The sequence below is a fragment of the Ruditapes philippinarum genome, unplaced genomic scaffold (assembly GCF_026571515.1).
Source record: "Ruditapes philippinarum isolate M1 unplaced genomic scaffold, ASM2657151v2 ctg525_1_1_1_1, whole genome shotgun sequence".
NCBI classification, from domain to species: Eukaryota; Metazoa; Mollusca; class Bivalvia; order Venerida; family Veneridae; genus Ruditapes; species Ruditapes philippinarum.
Window position 1 is genome coordinate 243,850 of NW_026861030.1, and position 21,833 is coordinate 265,682.

Sequence of the window (21,833 nt, forward strand, 5' to 3'; positions counted from 1 at the left end):
TTACACAAATGTTGTGTGGCAAGGTCCATAACTCTAGCATGACTATTTCTAGAATTATTCCCCTTGATCTTGGAATTTATGTTAACAAATGTTATTTTTTTACTATAACTTAATACATAATTATACATAATTTATTTTTCTTTCATAGTTTTGTCCTCCTTACTGCGTCCAGTATTTTATTAGTCGAGCTTCGCTGTCTCCTGTGACAGCTCTTGTTGGTTGTATGAAAGTATGTGAATATTTCCTGCTGATGCTTAATATTTATTGAAGAGCAATGTTTGTGAGGAATTTGTTATTTACAGTTGCGACTGTATATTATACAAAAAATAAAGAGTTTGAATGCTAATCACAAGTGTGTACACTTGACATGCTATGTTTACTTAATTTGTGCTTTATAATAGTGATCACTGCTTGTATTGACAACTTTATATATTACTTATCATCTTTAAGCTAGGTTTCTTGATTATTAGGATGAATTATAATTTTTGCAATCTAAGTTCTAATAGAATTTCTAAATAAAGCAACATTTTGATAAGTATTAAAGTAAATTTGCTGGAAGTAAGTAAATTTGCTGATCAGTATATTTCATTGGTCAGTTTTTAGCGGTGTAAAATAATATACATGACATACATATTTAAAGCCATTTTTAAATGATATATTATTCTAATAGGGTTGCATGTTGGTATCAAAAGTATAGTGAAATATAAAGGGAAAGATAATGACTGTACTTTATTGACTGGTTCACATATCCTTGTTATCTGTTATATGATACTGTGTTAAATGTTAGATATTTTACATGTACCGAGGTTTACAGTATAGAAATGACTAATCCTTGTGGTCTACAAAATTCATTACATGTAGTTTGATTGCACATGCCTTTATGCATGCACTTGAGAAAGATATCATACTTGCCTATACATGCAGTATTTTACAATTACTGTTTTCAAAGTCTAATTAATTTGATTGGTATGTATAGTTTTTATTTATTCAAAAGCTTCATTGTCAACATAGAATACATGTACATCTACATCAGAGCTTAATCAAATGCTGTCTATATTTCATATTTCATTCAACATCAATCTATCACCAATCCTTTTCTATTAAATATTTCAAGTATTCCATTTTTACATGGTCCCCTTTTCAAAGTACTTTTACCCGGTAATGCTCTGTTAAAAAATGTTTCATATTTGTCAATTGAAAATGGTTCAAAGAATTCTAATAAATGTACAACTATTAATGCCGGGGTAAAATAATTTATTAAGGTACTATTAAAGTGGTACTTGGATGACACTGTATCAACCTGTTTGTCAACAAAATTCTACTTTGTACCTATGTTGTTGTATTCATGCATTTTATATGCTTAACAAGGCCAATTACCAGAGTAACTGTTATGTACTTGATTCCAGCAGTTTCCAGGGAAAAAAAAAATTATAAGCTTTTCGAAATTCATAGCTGGAGTAAATGCCAATTTTTTTAAGAAAGATGTGTTTAGAGGATTTGTTGCTCGCTCTCCTTTGATATTCATATTGATCATGTCCTTTTGCTAACTAATTTTTTGCATCCTTTTCTTAATGTGCGTGTTCTCAGAAAGACAGATAATTTGAGAATCTTGCAGGACAAGAGATTTAAATAATGGGTTTATGAACAGCTGATTTCTTGCTTGTAGTATTTAGTGATATCATATCTTTATAAGGAAATAAACTTTTCTAGAATTAGTTGTTAAGTGCAGAAATAATAAGATTAATCTTCTAATTTCAAACCGTCAAATTTTTTGTTTTATACTTGTGAGTTGGGAACTTATTTTGTGTATATAGAGGTTTGATCACTGAACAAGTTATTTAACTGCTGGTGTACTGGAATATATATATATGTGTGTATGTGTGTGTTATTGACAGTCTAGGTTCTCTCAGATGAATAAAAAAAAACAACAACACGAAGCTGGAAAAATAAACCTTAAGATAAAATGATGAGAAAGCGAGATATATTGTTGTAACAACTGTCCTGAAACCTTCAGATAATGAAAAAACAGTGAGATTGGTTTTGTGTCTCGGATAGTGACTGTGTTATTGACAGGACTTTCATTAACGGCCAGTAAGTATAGACTGCTTGTACGGCCACGGGCAAATTACTATCATCTACATGTATTACAGAAACTTCACTAAATGCTATGTCTATTACAGATTCAACTTTAGCTTGACTAATTTTAAAAGCTAAGATTTTTTTTTTGAGGAAAATTATGAAAAAGTACATATCATTTTTTTGTTTCTTTGAAGGTTAAATGTAATTTCTGTTAAAATTCAAGATTTCAGATCTCTTAGTTTATCGCTGGGACTCAATAGAATTTAAAGGTGATGTTTTGTTTTTCCTTTTCTTTATTTCTTTGTTTAAAATTTGATTGGTTGAATTCATAGCTCAATTATCAGGTTATATTTCATTGCTGCAAATTAAGGGCATTTTTAAAAAAAATATAACCATTTATTATAGCTTCTGTTTTACATCAAACTTCAAAATTAGCACACTTTCTGTTTGAAGAGTTCCTATTTGACATCATTTTGATGCATGCAATTATTAAGAATGCTTGTGATAATCATCTTAAGTAATTTGATTACAGTTTTTCTTGGAAGAAGAATTATACTGTTATTGTAATATATGCAAAAATTAAGCATGTACAGTGTCTTGCATATGAATTATAAGAGATATTAGGTAATTAAAAGTAGTATGGATTAATTTTATTACAAGATATTATTATCATCTGAAAAACTGCTCTTAATCTAGTGTTTCATTTCACATTCCATTTGACATTTTTCCTTAATATGGCTGTTTCCCTGGAGATCTGTGGTCAAGTCACCTCATAAGTATCAAGTCTTAAGCCAATTTTCTTGCTGTATTCAATTCCTGTGGGGCATCAAATACTTTATCAAGGATGAAATATATATTACCTTATTGATCTGTTTCCCATCTAAAAGCATTCCTCATGATATTGTAAGAGGAGGAAGTGAGGAATTGTACCTGTGGAGTAGTCTGGCAATGTTTAGTCTGTCAGAAATGCTAGACAGTTTAACCTTTGACCTCCTACATTAATACAATGGACATGTCCTAGCTGCAGCTTTAAATTTGGAAATAGTCCAGTTCTGCTTTGAAGGTTGAGGGGTTTCAACATCAATCTTAAATGTGCAGTCTGATAAAAATGCGTGAGCAGGCTTGCCTGGCTCCGTACTAGTGATAGTATAATTAAAAACTTTCTTGGTTCCATGAAAGAAAATATTCGGGTACATTTTCTCTTTTAACAGTTCATTGATAGGGTATTCATGTAATTTTGTTACAATGGATATAAGTTTCTGTATAACTTTTGTTTTCCAAGAGAGTGGGTAGACAACTTCATGTCCTTAGTTATTGTCAAGGTGTTGGCTTTTATAGAATATTAAATGAGCTCTTTTTATCCCCCGCCGATGAAATCGGGAGGGGGATATAGTTTTGGCGTTGTCCGTCCATCCGTCCGTCCGAATTTCGTTTCCGGAGTAGTTCTCTGCAACTACTGGCTGGAATTCAACGAAACTTTATGGGAATCATCAATATCAAGAGGAGATGCGCATCTGACCGTCCGTCCATCCGTCCGTCCGAATTTCGTTTCCGGAGTAGTTCTCTGCAACTACTGGCTGGAATTCAACGAAACTTTATGGGAATCATCAATATCAAGAGGAGATGCGCATATCGTCGGCTTGTTCCGGTCAGACCCTTTAACTCAGAGTTATGGCCCTTGATTAGTTACGTAGTATGCATATAGAGTAAAAATCGTTTCCGCACTACTTCTCTGCAACTACTGGCTGGAATTCAACAAAACTTTATGGGAACCTTCAATACCAAGAGGAGATGCGCATATCATCGGCTTGTTCCGGTCAGACACTTATACTCAGAGTTATGGCCCTTGATTAGTTATGCAGTATCCATATAGAAAAATATTTGTTTCCTCGCTACTTCTCTGCTACCACCGGCTGGAATTCAATGAAACTTTACGGGATACTAAGAGGAGATGTGCATATAGTCGCCTTGTTCCAGTCAGATACTTATAACTCAGATGTATGGCCCTTGATTAGTTATGTAGTATGCATACATTTCATTGGCATTTCCAGATTTTACTATTTAACACAAATTTATGGCTCTGTTATTTCCCTGAATATTTATCAAGTTCAAAGAATATTACTGTTTATGCCATGATTAATATATAAAAAAAGCCTTATGTCTTCAGTTGTTGTGTTAATAATAACCAGTACTCGGCGGGGGATATAAATTCAACGAATTTGCTTGTTACTCTGTGTTTTATCATTAACATAAATTCAGATAAGTTAAATGTTTATGATCATTATTGAAGTCTAAAATGAAGCTCCATAGAATTAAAACTGGTCAAAAGTTACATATTTTGCATAATTTCAATTATGTAAATGGTGCTCGAACATTTTAGTTGTTTATGAAGATTGCTTCAAATATTGAATTCATAACAAATACGAAAGTTTTTTATATTTCAAATTAAAAGCTTCACACCTTAAACATGAATTATTGCAAAATATCTTAGAAATAAATTTTCATGGACAGTATTCTATCCAGATCTATCCACAGCAGTGAAATAATAGCTAGTGTGGCAATGATTGTATTTTGTATCAAATTGAATATTAATGATATATTATCCTCAAATTTGATATTTGAAAATATTGAAAACAATGAATCTCTAAATTCTAGCTGCAGACTGAAAGGAAAAAATGAGTAACTAACGCTAGACCAACTGGTAATTTAATCCATGTGAATGCTGGTGCCAGCAGTGGTGGCTTTAATGTTTTGTTTTATTTTCAATTTCGAAATGTTTAAACGTTTAAATTTTACAATGCTCATAGGATAACTATGATGTTCATGCACAGTCTGTAAATTTGGATGAAGTTCACCGAACACATCATTGTTACATTATCACTGGTTTACCAGTCCAGTAATGCTCAAAATATTTCACAGCTATATGTAATGAATACATGAAGAATTCTCATTTTAGAAGACATTCATTTCTCTGTGATCAATATTCTACTGAATAGAGTAAATGATGTTGTTTGTGGTCACTTGTTTGACCAGTAAGATAAAAGTCTTCTGTCTTGGACCATATCCAATAGTGGTCTTTCTGGATTTACATAGTTATGTTTCTTTAATCAGCCCTGTTGGTTTATTGGTAATGTTTCAGCTATTTGTAAACAATTGTTGGGAAAATAATCAGTATTGTTTTAAGTTGAATCATTTCATAGATAACTGTATGGTTGCTATCAGGGTGGGTGTAGAGTTGTCTCCTCTTGCTATTGTAATTTCATTAGGAGTTATCAGTGTAACAGTATGAGGGATTATCTGACATGTCAAATACACTTAATCAGCTATTAAACAGGTGGAGATATGCTGAGGAGAAGGATATAAAATTCAAGAGGTTTTTCTATATAAAATTGTTGAATGTTATTTCCATAAATGTGATTTAACCATTAATTTAGGTGCAACATACATTGATTTTAAACAATACTTCTTAATCAGATAAAGTTTCATAGTTCAAAGTGGATTAGGTTTTTAAAAAGTGGTTACCTGTGTTTGACCTTTGACCTTAAGATAGACAGCTGATGTTGGTTATATTTTTATTTATTTTGGTCATATTTTTGCTTTCAATGTTTACATGTTTAATATTTAAATTTGTTTTGATGTAACAAAGAGTAATTTCATTTCATATATCATTAAAACAGTGTTTTAAATGTTTTATTGACACTTCTACAGATAAAGTTCTTGATTGACATTTCAAAACAAGCTATAATGTAATAGAATTTCTAGTTGAAATTCTGCTGATGATTCTGAAAATACAACATTAATGGTGAACATTTTCAGTTGAATACTTCCTCAGTTGTTGAAATATAAGCAGTATTTCCAGTATAATAATATGTAACTTTAGTAGATGATTTGCATTAACAACTGTCTCAATGATTCTCATTATTTATACAAGTCTATACTAGGTTTATAAGTGCTCTCAAAGATGTATGAGTTTTATGGCGTAGTTTTGTGACGTTACGCCTCAATGTTATGCCTCAATGCATTACAGATTGTAAAATAGTTTTAGAGAGGGTATGAAATCATCTTTGTCAACAAATGCATTTATTTAAGTAATTGACAGCCACTTTGTGAGATATGATAAATTATTGTTGATGTGAAAAATTGTAAGGATATAAAATTGAAATCATTCACGTACTATAATGTAAGGCTGTGACACAGTGAGAAACTAATGGATGGTACGCTGGTAGTTTTTCTTTCACCGTTTGCAATGTTTTTATCATCTAGATGAGTCATATTTGTTTTTCATAAGTTTTTGTGACAAGCTGATTGATGTGTAAAATGAGCATAACTATCTATATGTATATGTTCTGTATGAAATGCTCTGTTTGGTATACAGATTGTGAGATTGTGAAAAATTAGATGTCACATGACATAATATCACTTGAATACCTGAGAATGGTAAAATTACCATAAGATTTAGGAGTGTATGACAGGGACATTATTATTATACAGGAAGAAAATAGCATTATCACCTGTAGATTATAAGTGTATATTAGTTATTTTTGGTGTATATAAATAACATGATAACGTCATAATGCATATGTAACCTTGATATAAAAATGAACAAGTTTAAACATCTCAAGTTTCAATAGTATGCATTTTATGAATGTAAGCTATTATTTTCAGATAGATTTTAATCGATATTAAGTTTCTTATTGATTTTTGAAATGCATCTCCTAAAGTAGAGAATTTTACGTTAAATTTCACAGTATATAATAGTTGTACTAATATTCAGTGGTTGAAATTGACAGTGAAATCCCACAGTGATTCAGATAGGTAAATCCCACAGTGATTCAGATAGGTAAATTGTTTTGAAAGTGGAGCAGGATAATTCTTTGCATGTAAGGTTTTGTATTGTGTTATTGTTGGCACATTGAATACAAAGTCAAAATAATATTTTGGCAAAAGTTTTAAAAGCTGAGTCATTATAATGGAGTGCCTGTGGATTTATAAAGTTATGATGTAAATAGAAATTGGATTTAAAGGGTATTATAAAATCGTATATTTAGTAGGTTGATTTTATGCTAGAAGGTTATTTTGAAATATTTTTGGCTTTTTCATTTCATGGTACAAAATTTATCGTGTTTGTATTGTATTTGAATTCTTTACTCTCCTGTGATTGGGAGTAAAATGTACATAACTTAGTTTATGATACTTGCATAGCAGTCATAACATTGAAGTGTTTTGCAAGGAGAATTCTATCTATTGTTCAATGTCATTATACCCCCAAAAACGAAGTTTGGGGGGGTTTATAGGAGTCACCCGGTGGTCGGTTGGTCGGTCGGGCGGTCGGTCGGTCGGTCGGTCCAGACGTCCGTTGCATTTTCCTTGTCCAGAGCATAACTTGAAGACTAATGGTTGGAATTCAATATAACTACATACAATGGTCAAGCACATTGAGAGGAAGTGCAGTGCACAAGAACCATAACTCTATCTTGACTAATTACAGAGTTATTGCCCTTTGTTACTTTTCCTTGTCCGGGGCATAACTTGAAAACTACTGGTTGGAATTCAAAACAACTTCATACAATTGTCAAACACAATAAGGGGAAGTGCAGTGCACAAGAACCATAACTCTATCTAAAGTAATTACAGAGTTATTGCCCTTTGTTACTTTTCCATTGCTTTTTTTTGTCCAGACCATAACTTGAAGACTAATAGTTTGAATTCAATATAACCAGATACAATGGTCAAGCACATTGAGAGGAAGTGCAGTGCACAAGAACCATAACTCTATCTTGACTAATTACAGAGTTATTGCCCTTTGTTACTTTTCCTTGTGCGGGGCATAACTTGAAAACTACTGGTTGGAATTCAAAACAACTTCATACAATTGTCAAACACAATAAGTGGAAGTGCAGTGCACAAGAACCATAACTCTATCTAAAGTAATTACAGAGTTATTGCCCTTTGTTGCTTTTCCATTGCTTTTTTTTTGTCCGGACTATAACTTGAAGACTAATAGTTTGAATTCAATATAACTACATACAATGGTCAAGCACATTGAGAGGAAGTGCAGTGCATAAGAACCATAACTCTATCTTGACTAATTACAGAGTTATTGCCCTTTGTTACTTTTCCTTGTCCGGGGCATAACTTGAAAACAACTGGTTGGAATTTAAAACAACTTCATACAATTGTCAAACGCAATAAGTGGAAGTGCAGTGCACAAGAACCATAACTCTATCTAAAGTAATTACAGAGTTATTGCTCTTTGTTACTTTTCCATTGATATTTTTGTCCGGACCATAACTTGAAGACTAATGGTTGGAATTCAATATAACTACATACAATGGTCAAGCACATTGAGAGGAAGTGCAGTGCACAAGAACCATAACTCTATCTTGACTAATTACAGAGTTATTGCCCTTTGTTACTTTTCCTTGTCCGGGGCATAACTTGAAAACTACTGGTTGGAATTCAAAACAACTTCATACAATTATCAAACACAATAAGGGGACGTGCAGTGCACAAGAATCATAACTCTATCTAAAGTAATTACAGAGTTATTGCCCTTTGTTACTTTTCCATTGCCTTTTTTGTCCGGACCATAACTTGAAGACTAATGGTTGGAATTCAATATAACTTCATACAATGGTCAAGCACATTGAGAGAAAGTGCAGTGCACAAGAACCATAACTCCATCTTGACTAATTACAGAGTTATTGCCCTTTGTTACTTTTCCTTGTCCAGAGCATAACTTGAAAACTACTGTTTGGAATTCAATACAACTTCATACAGTTGTCAAGGACATTTAAAAGGAAGTGCAGTGCACAAGAGCCATAACTCCATTTTGACAAAATACAGAGTTACTGCCCTTTGATACTTTTCCTTGTCAGGAGCATAACTTAAAACATACTGGTTGGAATTGAAAACAACTTCATACAATGGTCAAGCACAATAAGAGGAAGTGCATTGCACAAGAACTATAACTCTATCTTCAGTATTTATAGAGTTATTGCCCTTTGTTCCTTTTCTTTATCTTTCTGGACTTATTACAGAGTAATTCAATTAAACTTCATCAATGGCCAACCACATTGAAAGGAAATGCAACATATAAGAACCACAACTATCTTTAATTGCCCACAACCATAACTCTATATTTCAATTCTTTTACAAGGTATTCTGTTACTAGTAACATCCTCATTTCCGAAGCAGTCTTGTGGGGGTATTAATCACATTTAGTGATAGTTCTAGTTTAGCTTGATGAAAATATTAACCATTTATCATGGTGACCGAAATAATGTTTCCGAGTGTTTCTCTCCTCAACGAATTAGAAAAGTAAGCTAGATAATGGTCAGAGATACAAATTCAACACAAAAAGAAGAAGATTTATCATACTTATTATGATTTATAATAATAACTCTGCATATTTAACTATTTGTGTTGCCTATATACATTTTTGTTTATTTCTACTTGCAGCCGCTATAGTTCCAACAGATGATGTTCAGAATGCATATATAGTAGCTGTGGAAGAAGATGCCAAACGACGTCTTGAGGAACTACTTTACAATCACAGTCTTACCCCGATTGATATGACACATCATGTAGGGATCGAAGGTGAAAATACTGAAGATCTACACAACACATCTAACTCTACAAGTCATTCTTTAGAACGTGCAGTGTTACAATCCTCAATGCCTTACATGACTCAATCAGGTCACATGACCAACGGACATGTTGAAATGTCTGAACTGAACGGTTATAAGGAGAAAGAAGGAAAGAAAGGAAAAGGGAAGAAGGGAAAAAGGTCCAGTACAGCCAGCAACGAAACCCCATTAATTGATAACTTATTAACTGAAAGAAAGAATAACAGTCAAAATTCTATCAATATGTTTGGAATGGATGAAAGTTACGATGAAACACACAGTTCAATAGAATTTGATCAAGGACCTCATAGGGAAATGGCAATTGATGTGCCAAAAAACTTTCAAGGTGCTGTGAAAACTCCGCCGAGATTCCCCTCCTCTCATTCCTCCCCACGATCAACACCAACTAAAGAAAGTAGTGCTAAAAATGGAAAATTAAACTCTAACGCGCCACATTCTGAAGAACAGATGGAGAGGATAAGGCGTCATCAAGAAGAGATTAGAAAAAGGAATGAAAGGGAGGAACAACGAACAAAAGAACAGGAATTTTTACGTGCTTCCCTCAGACGCTCAGAAAAAATGAAAGCACTACAAAAAGAGCGTAAGCAAGCAGGAATAGACAATACAGCATTTATTGATAATGATGATGACTCTGGTGGATTTGAGGAAGGTTATGTTAGTGGAAGACATACGCAAAATAGTCGTGATTATATGAAAAAAAATCTAAGTAAGTACCTGTAACTAATAAAATATGTTACTAAAAGTTATTTATACTAAGATATACTTTCATTTGTCAAGTATAGTGAAAAAATTATTAATTTCATTGAAACTCTTACCAATGTTATATGAAATGTTTGTGGCAAAGAATATGTTTTAGTCTGCATGGCATATTGAAATCTCTAGAGAACAATATGTAGATGTCACAGAAATATATTCATAGGTTTGACATTTCTCCTCGTATGTCCTAGACTATATAAGGTTCCCAGTTTGACTATATATTGTATATTAAGTACATGCCCAAGGCTCTTTTTCGTATTTTATGCGGTGGTTAGACTTACAAATAAACTCTCCTAGTTAACTTTTCCTCCTGTAACTCTTAAACTTGATCATATCAAAAAATAATAATTGTACTGTCAAAGTATAACCTTAAAGATCTTCAAGTTATAAATGTAATTTGCTTTAATCAAAAGAAAATCTAAATAGCTTTAGTATGATATATTTGTAAGCTACATAAGACAGGGAACACTGTTGATTCTACCTGAAAGGTTAATGTTTTCCATGGAATACTAAAATTTAGGATATATTATTAATACAAAAGTTTTAATATTGTTACTTTAATTACTTTATTACGGGGCATTTTGTGGCAAAATTGAATTGATGCAAACATTTCTAACATTTGCTTAAAGAAGCTAGATAAATGTTTGCTATTTTAAATTTTGCAATAATAGAGAAAATTGTGGCAGCAAAGAGTAATTTATTATCACCAAGGGAAAGAATTATGAATATAAATGGTTATTTTGTGCAGATCTACAATTTATATATTGTGAAGCAGAGTCAATGGCACTACTTCTATACTTTCCTTCCATACACTCTAGCATCATAAAAATCAGATGATCACCATGAGCATCAAAGCCAAGATTATTTACATTCATTATATTTTATCAGTTTCCAGTCATTAAAATATTTTTTTTAAACATTGAGACTTGATGTACTGACCTTAATAATGGTGCCGTAACTGTACCAAACTGACAATCAGTTGTAATCCTCCACGATTTATTCATTAATTAATAAATTCAGAGGCATTATTGTTACATTTTATTGAATTACAATAAATTGAGAACCAAGATAAGTAATTGTTTACTATAAGCAATTAGAGCCATTCAAATTTCTTGCTTAATTTAACACTTATAGAAGAAGTCAAAATGGATTTCTCCATAAAAGTAATCTAATGTAAACAAAATTGTATAAAAAAGGAAGTTATTAAAAAGCTGTCCTGTTACATAACCATTGTATTACTGCAATTTTTGTCCTGAAGTAACAAAATTACTGTAAGAATTATTGATATCAAAATGTAATCTGCTAAGAAAAGTAAGTTACTAGTCATTGACAGGGCTTCCATTAGTGGAAGTTTGGGAGTCATTTACTCCTTGATGTTGGCTTGTGACTTCCAAAAAATAATGCATCTACACAGTTTGTGTTAATGTCTGGGCTACAAACATGTAAAGTACAGATTTGCACAACAATGTAAATTGCTAATAAATTTCAAAACACAGTGATCATTGAAACAAATAAGAAGTAAATGGAATTTCATTAAAACTGGTTGGGCCCAACAAATGGAGGATATTTCTGCTCAAAGCTTTTAGGTAATTGCTGTATAATAAGATAAATACATGATAAATTTTCCTGCGTAAATTCTTATTAACTTAACCATTTATAATTGATAGCTTAACTGTTGCCTGGCATTGATCAACTTTCCTTTATTTGGTCAATTGGGAACAATACATACTTATAAAGTAAATACATTAGCTGTTTCAAATTATCTGGTGAATACAACACATTATAAATCTCTCCGAATTTCTCACCAGAAAATTTCTCTTGGCTTCATTGTCACTAGAAATTATTCCTGTATTACATCAGTTTGAAAAATGTGGAAACTGTAAAGTTAGAAATTATATTATGTTGGTTGCTGGTTGTGTTGCTATTGATTTATTCTAAATGTCTTCTTGTATGCTTGTTACTTCTTCCCAGAAATAATTCACTACAGAAGACTTTAAAGTGAATTTAAACTATGGATAATGTGTTCCTCTTACATTTTGAGAATGTTCTCAATGTAGAAAAATATAATATGATCTTGTATTTGAAAAAATAGTATTTGTTTTAGTAAACTTTGATGTAAGGAATTTAATAGGAGAAACAACTACAAGCTACTTATAACAAATAATTAAATTCATACACAGAATTACATCAAATTTAGGTGATATTCTAAATTCTAAGATTCAGCTCAGACCTAAAATGTAACCCTGTAATTTCCAATTACTTTATTTATAAGCCAAAGATTATAAATTATTATATGACAATAAAGTGTATATATCCATGTCTATGGGCCTGGCTTAAGTGATATTCACCAGGGCCGAGGTATATTTTTTAATTTTTCTGATTTCCTTTTTTCAAGCCAACAAGCCCTAAATGAGCAGAAAGAAAGTGCAGAATTCAATTGGTTCCTAATAATAGACAGTTAAATTTGGCGCCACTCTTTTTGACGTTTTGACATAGTTTGTTATGATCAATATGCCTAGGTGATTGACCATCAATCGCAACACGGGGAATTGGTACTCATATAATAAGATATAACATATCATAGCTCAGATAAAGACATAAAAATGAGACAGTATACAATAGTTCAACTATAGTTATAAAAATTGGACTCATCCACCTCAGTTATCATTAATGTTATTAACATATTCATGCACCTAAAGTTCTACTCGGGTGCCTGCCCATACATGTGCATGACTGAAGTAGTGCACACAGGAGCCTCTGGCAACTTAAGCTGGAAAATTGCCACATATGACCTACAGAGTCAGTTGACTTGAAGCCCTATCAAAAAATTTAATCATGTATCCTTGGCTCCTTGTACTGATTCAATAATTGACAGATACTTATAAATGAAGAGAGTGTATGTCTAATTAGAACTCTTGTTTTTGTATTGATATAGATCTGTGACATAATAATAAATGACAAATATTACACTATGATTGTCATTGCACTAGGGGAGTGTTAGTCTTGTGGTCAAGTGTCTGTCTTTCTACTTATGAATTGTTGGTTAATGAACTGTTTGGAGCTCTGTCATATTTCCTTGTTACAAGTTGTAGACATTCATTAAACTGATTTCGATTTACTGGAAACTTTCTTCAGATTGAGCCACAATGCATGAGGTTAAATGGATATGTGTCATTTATTTTGCCATAGAAAATATGTTAATACCAACTTTTCATGATAAAATCATGTGAAATATTTTAGAAAATCAGTATGCACTGGTGTATATAATTAAATTTTCTACATGGCTAGAGGACTATATGAATATATGCTCTGATTAGATATCCCCTGGCCCTAACTAATATCTTAAATTGTGTATTGTCAGATTTATTTTTTCTTCATATTTTTTTTTCTCCCCCTCAGAAGCTGATACAATCATTGTTAATTAATGCTCTATGTCTGATAGCCAGTATCTGATGTTGGAGAGGACAGTGTCAACCATCACAATACATTCACATAGTAAACATGATTATATTTTTTCCTGATACAGTGAAAATGCTAACCAATAATATAGAATCTTAAAGTTACTGAGTAAAATAAGAGTCCTTTCAAGAAAAACTAATGTGAAGGTAAATGAATGAATCAATGACATGTTTGACAGAAATGTTTTGTATGGTTCATTTAATGACCAATGTCTTTCATATATGGTAGATTAATACCTAGGATGGTCTTCTAACTTCAAGAATTGATTCAAAGTCTTGGGTGCTAAAACTGATTTTTGTTGTGTTTTTTTCCCCCCTAAAAATGTACAAATATAGGAAAGTTTAGGGAGTTAATAAGTACTATTTACTATTGGCATTTAGGAGGCTTAAAAGTTACTTTGAAAAAATGGTGACAATGATGATGACATTTAGATGAAAAAAAATTAGTATAACAGCTTCTTTGTTCCAAAATATTTTTTATTTGAACATGTTTTTGTTCATTTAACATGTGTTTTACTTGTACTTAGCCATAACAAATGTTATTACGTGTTTTTAGGTTATGATGATGTTTTAGCAAGTCTGCAGCATATGAAGAGTAAGGTCAACTCAAAGGAAGGCAAAGAAAAATTGAAATTTTTAACAGACTTTTTTGATCAAAGACAATTTCAAAATGCTGTTAGTGTTCATCATAAAGTGCTGGATGTTAAGACTAGAAACCCTCCTGTGCAATGTACGTGTTCAAATTCTCAGGACGCTCTGGATGAGAGTGAGGACGTGTTGTGTTCAGTGCAGAGTCCATACTCTGAACAACTGCTCACTATATTGTGTAAACCACACATAAAGGTAAAATAACTTATTTAACACAATCATTGAGACTTTGTATATAGCTGAACTTGTCTCTTTTCAATAATGGCTAATTCTAGAACAGACTTTGTTCATTAATTATAACTTTGTATTCATATCTAGATATTGTTAAAATTTACTGTTGTAATAACTTCCCTGGCAGAGTGGTGAAGGTTGCCGACTTGCCCCTCCTTCCCACCGTTGGTTCAAATCCCAACAGGAACCTTGAATTCTTTCATTTGAGCAAACTATCAAGCTAGCTTACAGAAGGTTAGTGGTTTAAATGAGGTGCCAGCTTGTCCCTGAAATAATGTACAGAACTTCAGAAGGGCACCTGAAGTCTTCTTCCACCAGTAAACCTAGAAAGTCACCAGATGACCTTAATAGTGTCAGTGTATCTTAAAATCCAAACAAAAATTTTAAAAACACTGTTGAACAAATATCTCATTTTCCTACTTGATGTTATTTTCTTTTGATTAATTTTTGTTCCTCTTTGATATTGATGAACTTATTAGAAGCTGTATTTGCAACAGTAATGTCCCAGTTCAATACTCAATCTTTGCAAGCATTTCATTCATATAAACAAGATTAATGCATTACAAATACATGTATCATATTGTATGTGAAATTTAATCAAGAGTGAAGTGTGTATCACAATTGCAATTTGATTTCCAGTCAGAATTAGATTCAGTAACTGATACTGTATTTATATCTCTGATCAAAGTGAAGAGTTAATACCTTCAGGTTACATTTTCATGTAGTCAATTTTTCAATAAGAGCAGTTTATATGATAGTTGTTGTGACCTAAATACCTTTGCCAGGTATATCTAGTAAAGTAATAATGTAAATAATTGATAAAATAGGCGAGGGTTATTTACATGACAAATAGCTATATGACTGATGTATATTGTGGTTTTGGCCAACAACATTGTAATATAAATTCTTGTATATAATTTAGTAAAGAACACATTATGTATACAGCCTTAAAGCCATTTTAACTTGAAGTTAAAAACAGAGTAACAGTGTCTAATGAAATTCTTAATTTCCATTCCTTAATGTCTGTTACATAGTGGCTACAAAGTTAAATCAGTCTGTCTTGTAGATGTACGTCATTTATCTAATTTGACCTACGCCTTATTTGGTTTATCCAATTTACAGCCATTTTTGGTCAATATCCAATTTATACACATTCTTTGCTAAATGGTTTTCACAGTTAGTTAAGCCTTTTGAAGGATTTAAAACAGTTTGTCTGGCAAGTTCGTAACCTTCTGCAAACATTTTACCCTTCTACAGGAATTGAACTGTAATTTATATTTTTCTTGTAAAATTGTAATGCAAAATATATTGTAAGAATTAGCATTAGAAGCTGATTGGCTAGACAAGTTACACCCCTTGAGGTTATCTTTGACACCATGTTAGTCTGAACATGTACCACACAAACTGTTATTAGTTTATCCCTGCTATGAGAGAAGTTGTATTTTTTACTGACAAAATCAAGAAGTCAGTATACACAAGTGATCTATATTCATTAGTATGGCAGTGTTTGTCAGATAGACAGTGTGATAATGTGAAATAATGGTGATTACCTTAAACTCTCCCCTGCCACGCTGTCATTGTTATCTTTATGCTATATAGTAACTCATTGCCATGTAACAAATTAACCTTTACACTGATTAATTTGTTTAATAGATCAGTGCAGTTTTCTGTTTGGAACTGTTCTTTTGAAATTTAAGGGAATTATATGTATAAATAATGATACTGAAAAGGTATGAATGTCTGAATAAACTGCATGGGTGCCAAGCGTGCCATAGTCAAACCATTATTACCATCACCTGTTAATTGGCAACAGTTTCTTTATACATGTAACACAAAGCTTGTGACTTTTGTCAAACAGAATGAGTTTTTGTATTGTATTCACAGAGAATTTATTATTAGTATGAACTAAGCAATATATATTTTAAAATCACAAGTTAAAAGTTTTGTTTTGAATCCAACCATTTATTTGTATGTAAAATATTAATTTTCTATTCTGGTCTGATAAACTTATATTAATTAACTTTGTCTGACCACATAATAGATGAAACATAGAAAATTAAAACACTTTTTTTTGTGTTTAAATACATTGTGCATTGACGTCAGTGACTTACTTTGGATATTATTTACATTCAATCTTGTTGCAATCTTGTAAAAATCGGAATGAGGAGAATGTTGAATTCTTGCAGAATATCTACTTTTGCAAAAACAAAACTTTTAAAAAGATTTGAAAGTTGCTATGTCAGGGTTTGTCTGCGGGTGATGTATTGTACTGAAATTGTTTGAATTACTATGTTAAAATGATATTTTTCATATTGACAGAATTTGTTGTTGGCACATGACTCTGTGGCGAGACAGGAAGTGAAGTCAGCAGCAAATGGCCAGGAACCACCGGATGATTTTAATATTCCTAATATACCAGATGGTGGTGCCAGTGTAAAACTTGTACATCTAGAGAAAACTACAGAACCATTGGTAAACTTATTATTGTTACATTAATAATTAAAGTTGTTTTTCTTTTATTTTATTGCAATCAGAATGAGAATTTTGTTTGTTTCTATTTATTTCACTGTAAAACTATCTGACTATCAAGCATCTACCATGCATATATCAGTAAAAAATATTTAGCGGTATGAAACTTAGTTGTTGGATAAAATTATTTATAAAGAAATTTAGTTGCAGTTCAGGGGGTAAGCAGTAGAGATATTATCTCTTATACAAGTGGGTGTAATACAAAAACATTATCTTGAAAAATTGTATCTTGTTATGAAATAGTTCATGTAGGACATTGTTAAGTTTGAATTATTAAAATCAAGGTGTAAAGTATATTTGTTCTCTTGAAAAATATTGCAGGAATATTTTCAGAATGTAAAAAGCCAATATTTAAATGAATTAAAAAGATTAGGTTTGAGTAGAAAGGTTATATTGACCACAGAGTACATTTACATCAAGCATATAATTGACACTTCAAAACCTGTGATTATAACCTCTATACCCCCATTAGCATTTGTCAGTTCAAATTAAATTTGATGTGGTCACAGCTACTGTGTAATTTGTTTTGCCTGAACTAACTTTATGCTGGGAAAACAGCTACAAAAAATAAGTGAATGTGTCTACAGAAATATATTGTCTGGTGATAAAAAAATGTTTAAAATAACATGAAGTACAATGTAATTTTTAGCTCGACTATTCGAAGAATATGAGAGCTATTGTAGTCGCCCCGGCGTCGGCGTCCGCGTCCGCGTCGGCGTCTGCGTTGGTTAAAGTTTTTTGTAAAGTCAAATATCTCAATTATTACTTGTGATATTCAATTGAAACTTACAATAGTTATTTATAGTAACAAGGTGCATCAGATTGACAAGTTGGATAACTCTGCCTACAATATTGACAGAATTATGCCCCTTTTTAACTTACAAATTTTGGTTAAAGTTTTTTGTAAAGTCAAATATCTCAATTATTGCTTGAGATATTCAATTGAAACTTACAATACTTATTTATAGTAACAAGGTACATCAGATTGACAAGTTGGATAACTCTGCCTACAATATTGACAGAATTATGCCCCTTTGGAACTTACAAATTTTGGTTAAAGTTTTTTGTAAAGTCAAATATCTCAATTATTGCTTGAGATATTCAATTGAAACTTACAATACTTATTTATAGTAACAAGGTACATCAGATTGACAAGTTGGATAACTCTGCCTACAATATTGACAGAATTATGCCCCTTTGGAACTTAGAAATTTTGGTTAAAGGTCTTCAAAGATATTTACTTGAAACTTTACACATGCACGTAGGGTCATAATTGGAGGGTCATAATTGTATGTCACTGACCAAGTTCCATAACTCTATCTTGCATTAAGGCTGATTCATATCCCCTTTTCTACTTAGTCTCTTGGTTAATGTTTACATGCAAGTTTACATATCTCAATAACTATTAAAGATATTTATTTAAAACTTCACATATGCATTTAGAGTCATAATTGTAGTTCACTGACAAAGATCCATATCTATCTTGCATTTAGGCTGATTTTTCTCCCCTTTTTTAACTTAGAAATTCATGGTAAAGTTTTGCTTGTAAGCTGTTATCTCAATAACTACTGAAGGGTTTGTGCCTTTTTTGGGACAATTTAAGCATTAATAATAATAAAGCTGTGATTTACTTAATAAAACATCTTAATAACAAGCCTTTGTACCTTTTCTGTCAAATTTATGTATTCATAGGTAATTAGTATTATTATACTCAATAAAACACCCTTGTGACATTTCCTTCCGAATAGTCAAGCCAATACTGTATAATTAGACTCTCTCCAAGGCCTATAACTTGAATTTATAAAAAAAAATTAGCCCTTTTGTGAACTTAAAAAATTTAACATTATCAAGGCTCTTTTACTATCAAGCACTTAGAATAGTCGAGCGTGCTGTCCTTCCGACAGCTCTTGTTATGCTACATAGTGGCTGGTGAGGAAATTTATGTGAAGCTTTCTTCTGTTTTTGTCAAGAAGTTACTGACTCAAATATTGGATCATATTATAAAACATTTATTTTTACTAGATAAGAGCAATTCAGTCATTATGTAGAATGGTATTGAACTAATGACTGCTTTTTGTAGTTTCTGAATCAAGATGAGCCAGTTTTAACAATTGGTTTGTCATATAGAATTGTCCTTACTGTTAAGTTGATATTGTATGTCAACCTGATATTCTAGATGGTTTTATTGTGTTTAAATTTCATGGCTTTTATGAGAAGGCAGGGTACAATAAATCATGTCTGAGTACATATAAAAGGTATACAAAATGTATATAGAGAGTTGTTGGAAAACCATTTATCTATCATCAGGGTAAATTTATACTTGTAGGTATGTGATCATTACAATCAGAAATGTTTTTATCAGGAAGTTTACTACACTACATCAAATAAAATAACACTAATAAAAACATATTGTTTCTGGAATGTCAATGTTCTAATGTTCTAGAATGTTATATTTGAAGATGTGTGTAAATGAAATGCCTTTTGTGTGTTAAAGATGTACAAACTTGTATCATTATTTCAACTGCCCATTTTCCCCTGTGGATGCCTATTATGATTACATTTTCTTGTAGTTAATTTCTGTATCAAAGTGCAAATTTAGGCCTTATATTCTTAATCAGAAACTAGATTTTTACTCATTTTCTAATAAAGCTGGAGCTTGAAACTAAATTGACTAAACCACAAAAAAAAAACATTTCAATTCTTTCTCATTTGTTGTGTTATACTCCTATTTACTTGATGACTTTTAGCTAATTCTTCTTGAAATTAAGTTTTGATGTTATAAATAATGCAGGGTGCTACAGTGAGGAACGATGGTGAGTCTGTGATAATCAGCCGGATTGTAAAGGGAGGCACAGCGGAGAAGAGCGGCTTATTACACGAGGGTGATGAAATACTTGACATAAATGGGATAGACATGAAGGGCAAAGATATCAATGATGTATCTGAAATGCTAGTAAGTATAATATGAGCGGTGCCATGACAAAACCAACATAATGTGTTTGCGACCAGCATGGATCCAGACCGATCAGGATCCATGCTGTTCGCTTACAAACCCTATTACAAGTAGAGAAACTGATACTGTAAGTATAATATATTGAGGCTGATGTAGAATATATAGTTTTAAATAAAAAAAAAAGGTTGCTGACTTCAGGAAATAAATAGGACATGTAACAATATAAAAAACTTATAGGATGTCTGGTATTGATTTAGTCCCAAAAACTTATATTAAATCTTTTATCTATTATCAAGGAAAATATGAAGAAATTTTATTAACTTTTGTCTATCACATTTGTATTGAATCATCTCTGGTAACTTTATTGATTTTAAAGCTGTACCAGTATCATGAATTTCTCGATGATTTAATTATGATGTTTTTTATCCTTCTTTATTCACATGAAAGTAAGCCTAATAATATGCACAAAGTTTACAGCGTGAAATCTAATTTTATGGCCGGTAATAAATGTTAAACGGTCACAATAGCTTATTGTATTTTGCCAAATTTGCATTTTATTGAATTGTATTATGTTATGGTGAAAGAAACATGTTTTACACCACTTAAAGTTAACATGATATATGTTCACAATTGTTCTGGAAATAATCATGTTGAATATTTTAACGACAAAGTTTTTCTCAATTTATGATAAAAGGTTTTTTTTATATAAAAATAACTAATTTATAAGTCATGTAAACAATGTAAAATGTCACCTATAAATCAATGTCATATAAAGTACATGTATGTTATATTACCTGTTGCAAAAAAAGGTAATGATGCTCAGTCTATAGTTCAGTATGTAATGAAGGTTGTGTTTTTGTGTTTTCAGGCAAATATGTCAGGAAGAATAACATTTACAATTTACCCTAGCAACGAGTACAATCCACCTTCTGCTACAGCTGGAAGCATTGTAAGTCTGTCCTCTCTACAATAAGTTGTCTCATTTTTAGCTCGACTTTTCTATGAAAAGGGGAGCTATCCTACTCGCCCCGGCGTCGGCGTCGGCGTCACACCTTGGTTAAGTTTTTCGTACCACCCCACTTTATTTCAGAAGTATTACAAGTATGGCTTTGAAACTTACCATACTTGTTCACCATCATAACCTCCATCTACAGACAAGAGTACATAACTCTGTCAAGGTTTTTGACAGAATTATGGCCCTTTTTTGACTTAGAAAGTGTATTGAGCTTGGTTAAGTTTTTTGTACCACCTCACTTTATTTCAAAACCATTGGAGGTATTGCTTTGAAACTGACCATACTTGTTTACCATCACGACCTTCATCAACAGACAAGAGGACATAACTCTGTCAAGGTTTTTGACAGAATTATGCCCCTTTTTGACTTAGAAAATACATTGAATATGGGTAAAATCCACTTATTGCCTTAACCCTTTGAGATATTGCTTTGAAACTTTTAATGCTATTTCACATCATTACCCCCATCTGTACGCAAGAGAAGGTAACTCTGTCAAAGATTTGTTTTAAAAATTA

At 31.8% G+C, this 21,833-nt stretch overlaps 1 protein-coding gene across 2 annotated transcripts in view; it reads left to right on the top strand.

The window, feature by feature from the left end:
- Positions 1 to 21,833, top strand: part of LOC132714303 (protein PALS1-like) — a 60,020-nt gene that overhangs the window by 31,892 nt on the left and 6,295 nt on the right. Inside the window, exons 1-6 of one of the 2 annotated variants that reach the window (XM_060697143.1) lie at positions 6,137 to 6,293; positions 9,541 to 10,434; positions 14,499 to 14,785; positions 17,141 to 17,293; positions 20,142 to 20,303; positions 21,172 to 21,252. In XM_060697143.1, coding sequence (XP_060553126.1) covers positions 6,287 to 6,293; positions 9,541 to 10,434; positions 14,499 to 14,785; positions 17,141 to 17,293; positions 20,142 to 20,303; positions 21,172 to 21,252 — 1,584 coding nt within the window. In that variant the 5' untranslated portion in view covers positions 6,137 to 6,286. Of the gene's footprint in view, positions 1 to 6,136; positions 6,294 to 9,540; positions 10,435 to 14,498; positions 14,786 to 17,140; positions 17,294 to 20,141; positions 20,304 to 21,171; positions 21,253 to 21,833 lie in introns of those variants that run through there. The other variant, XM_060697142.1, reaches the window with a different exon arrangement.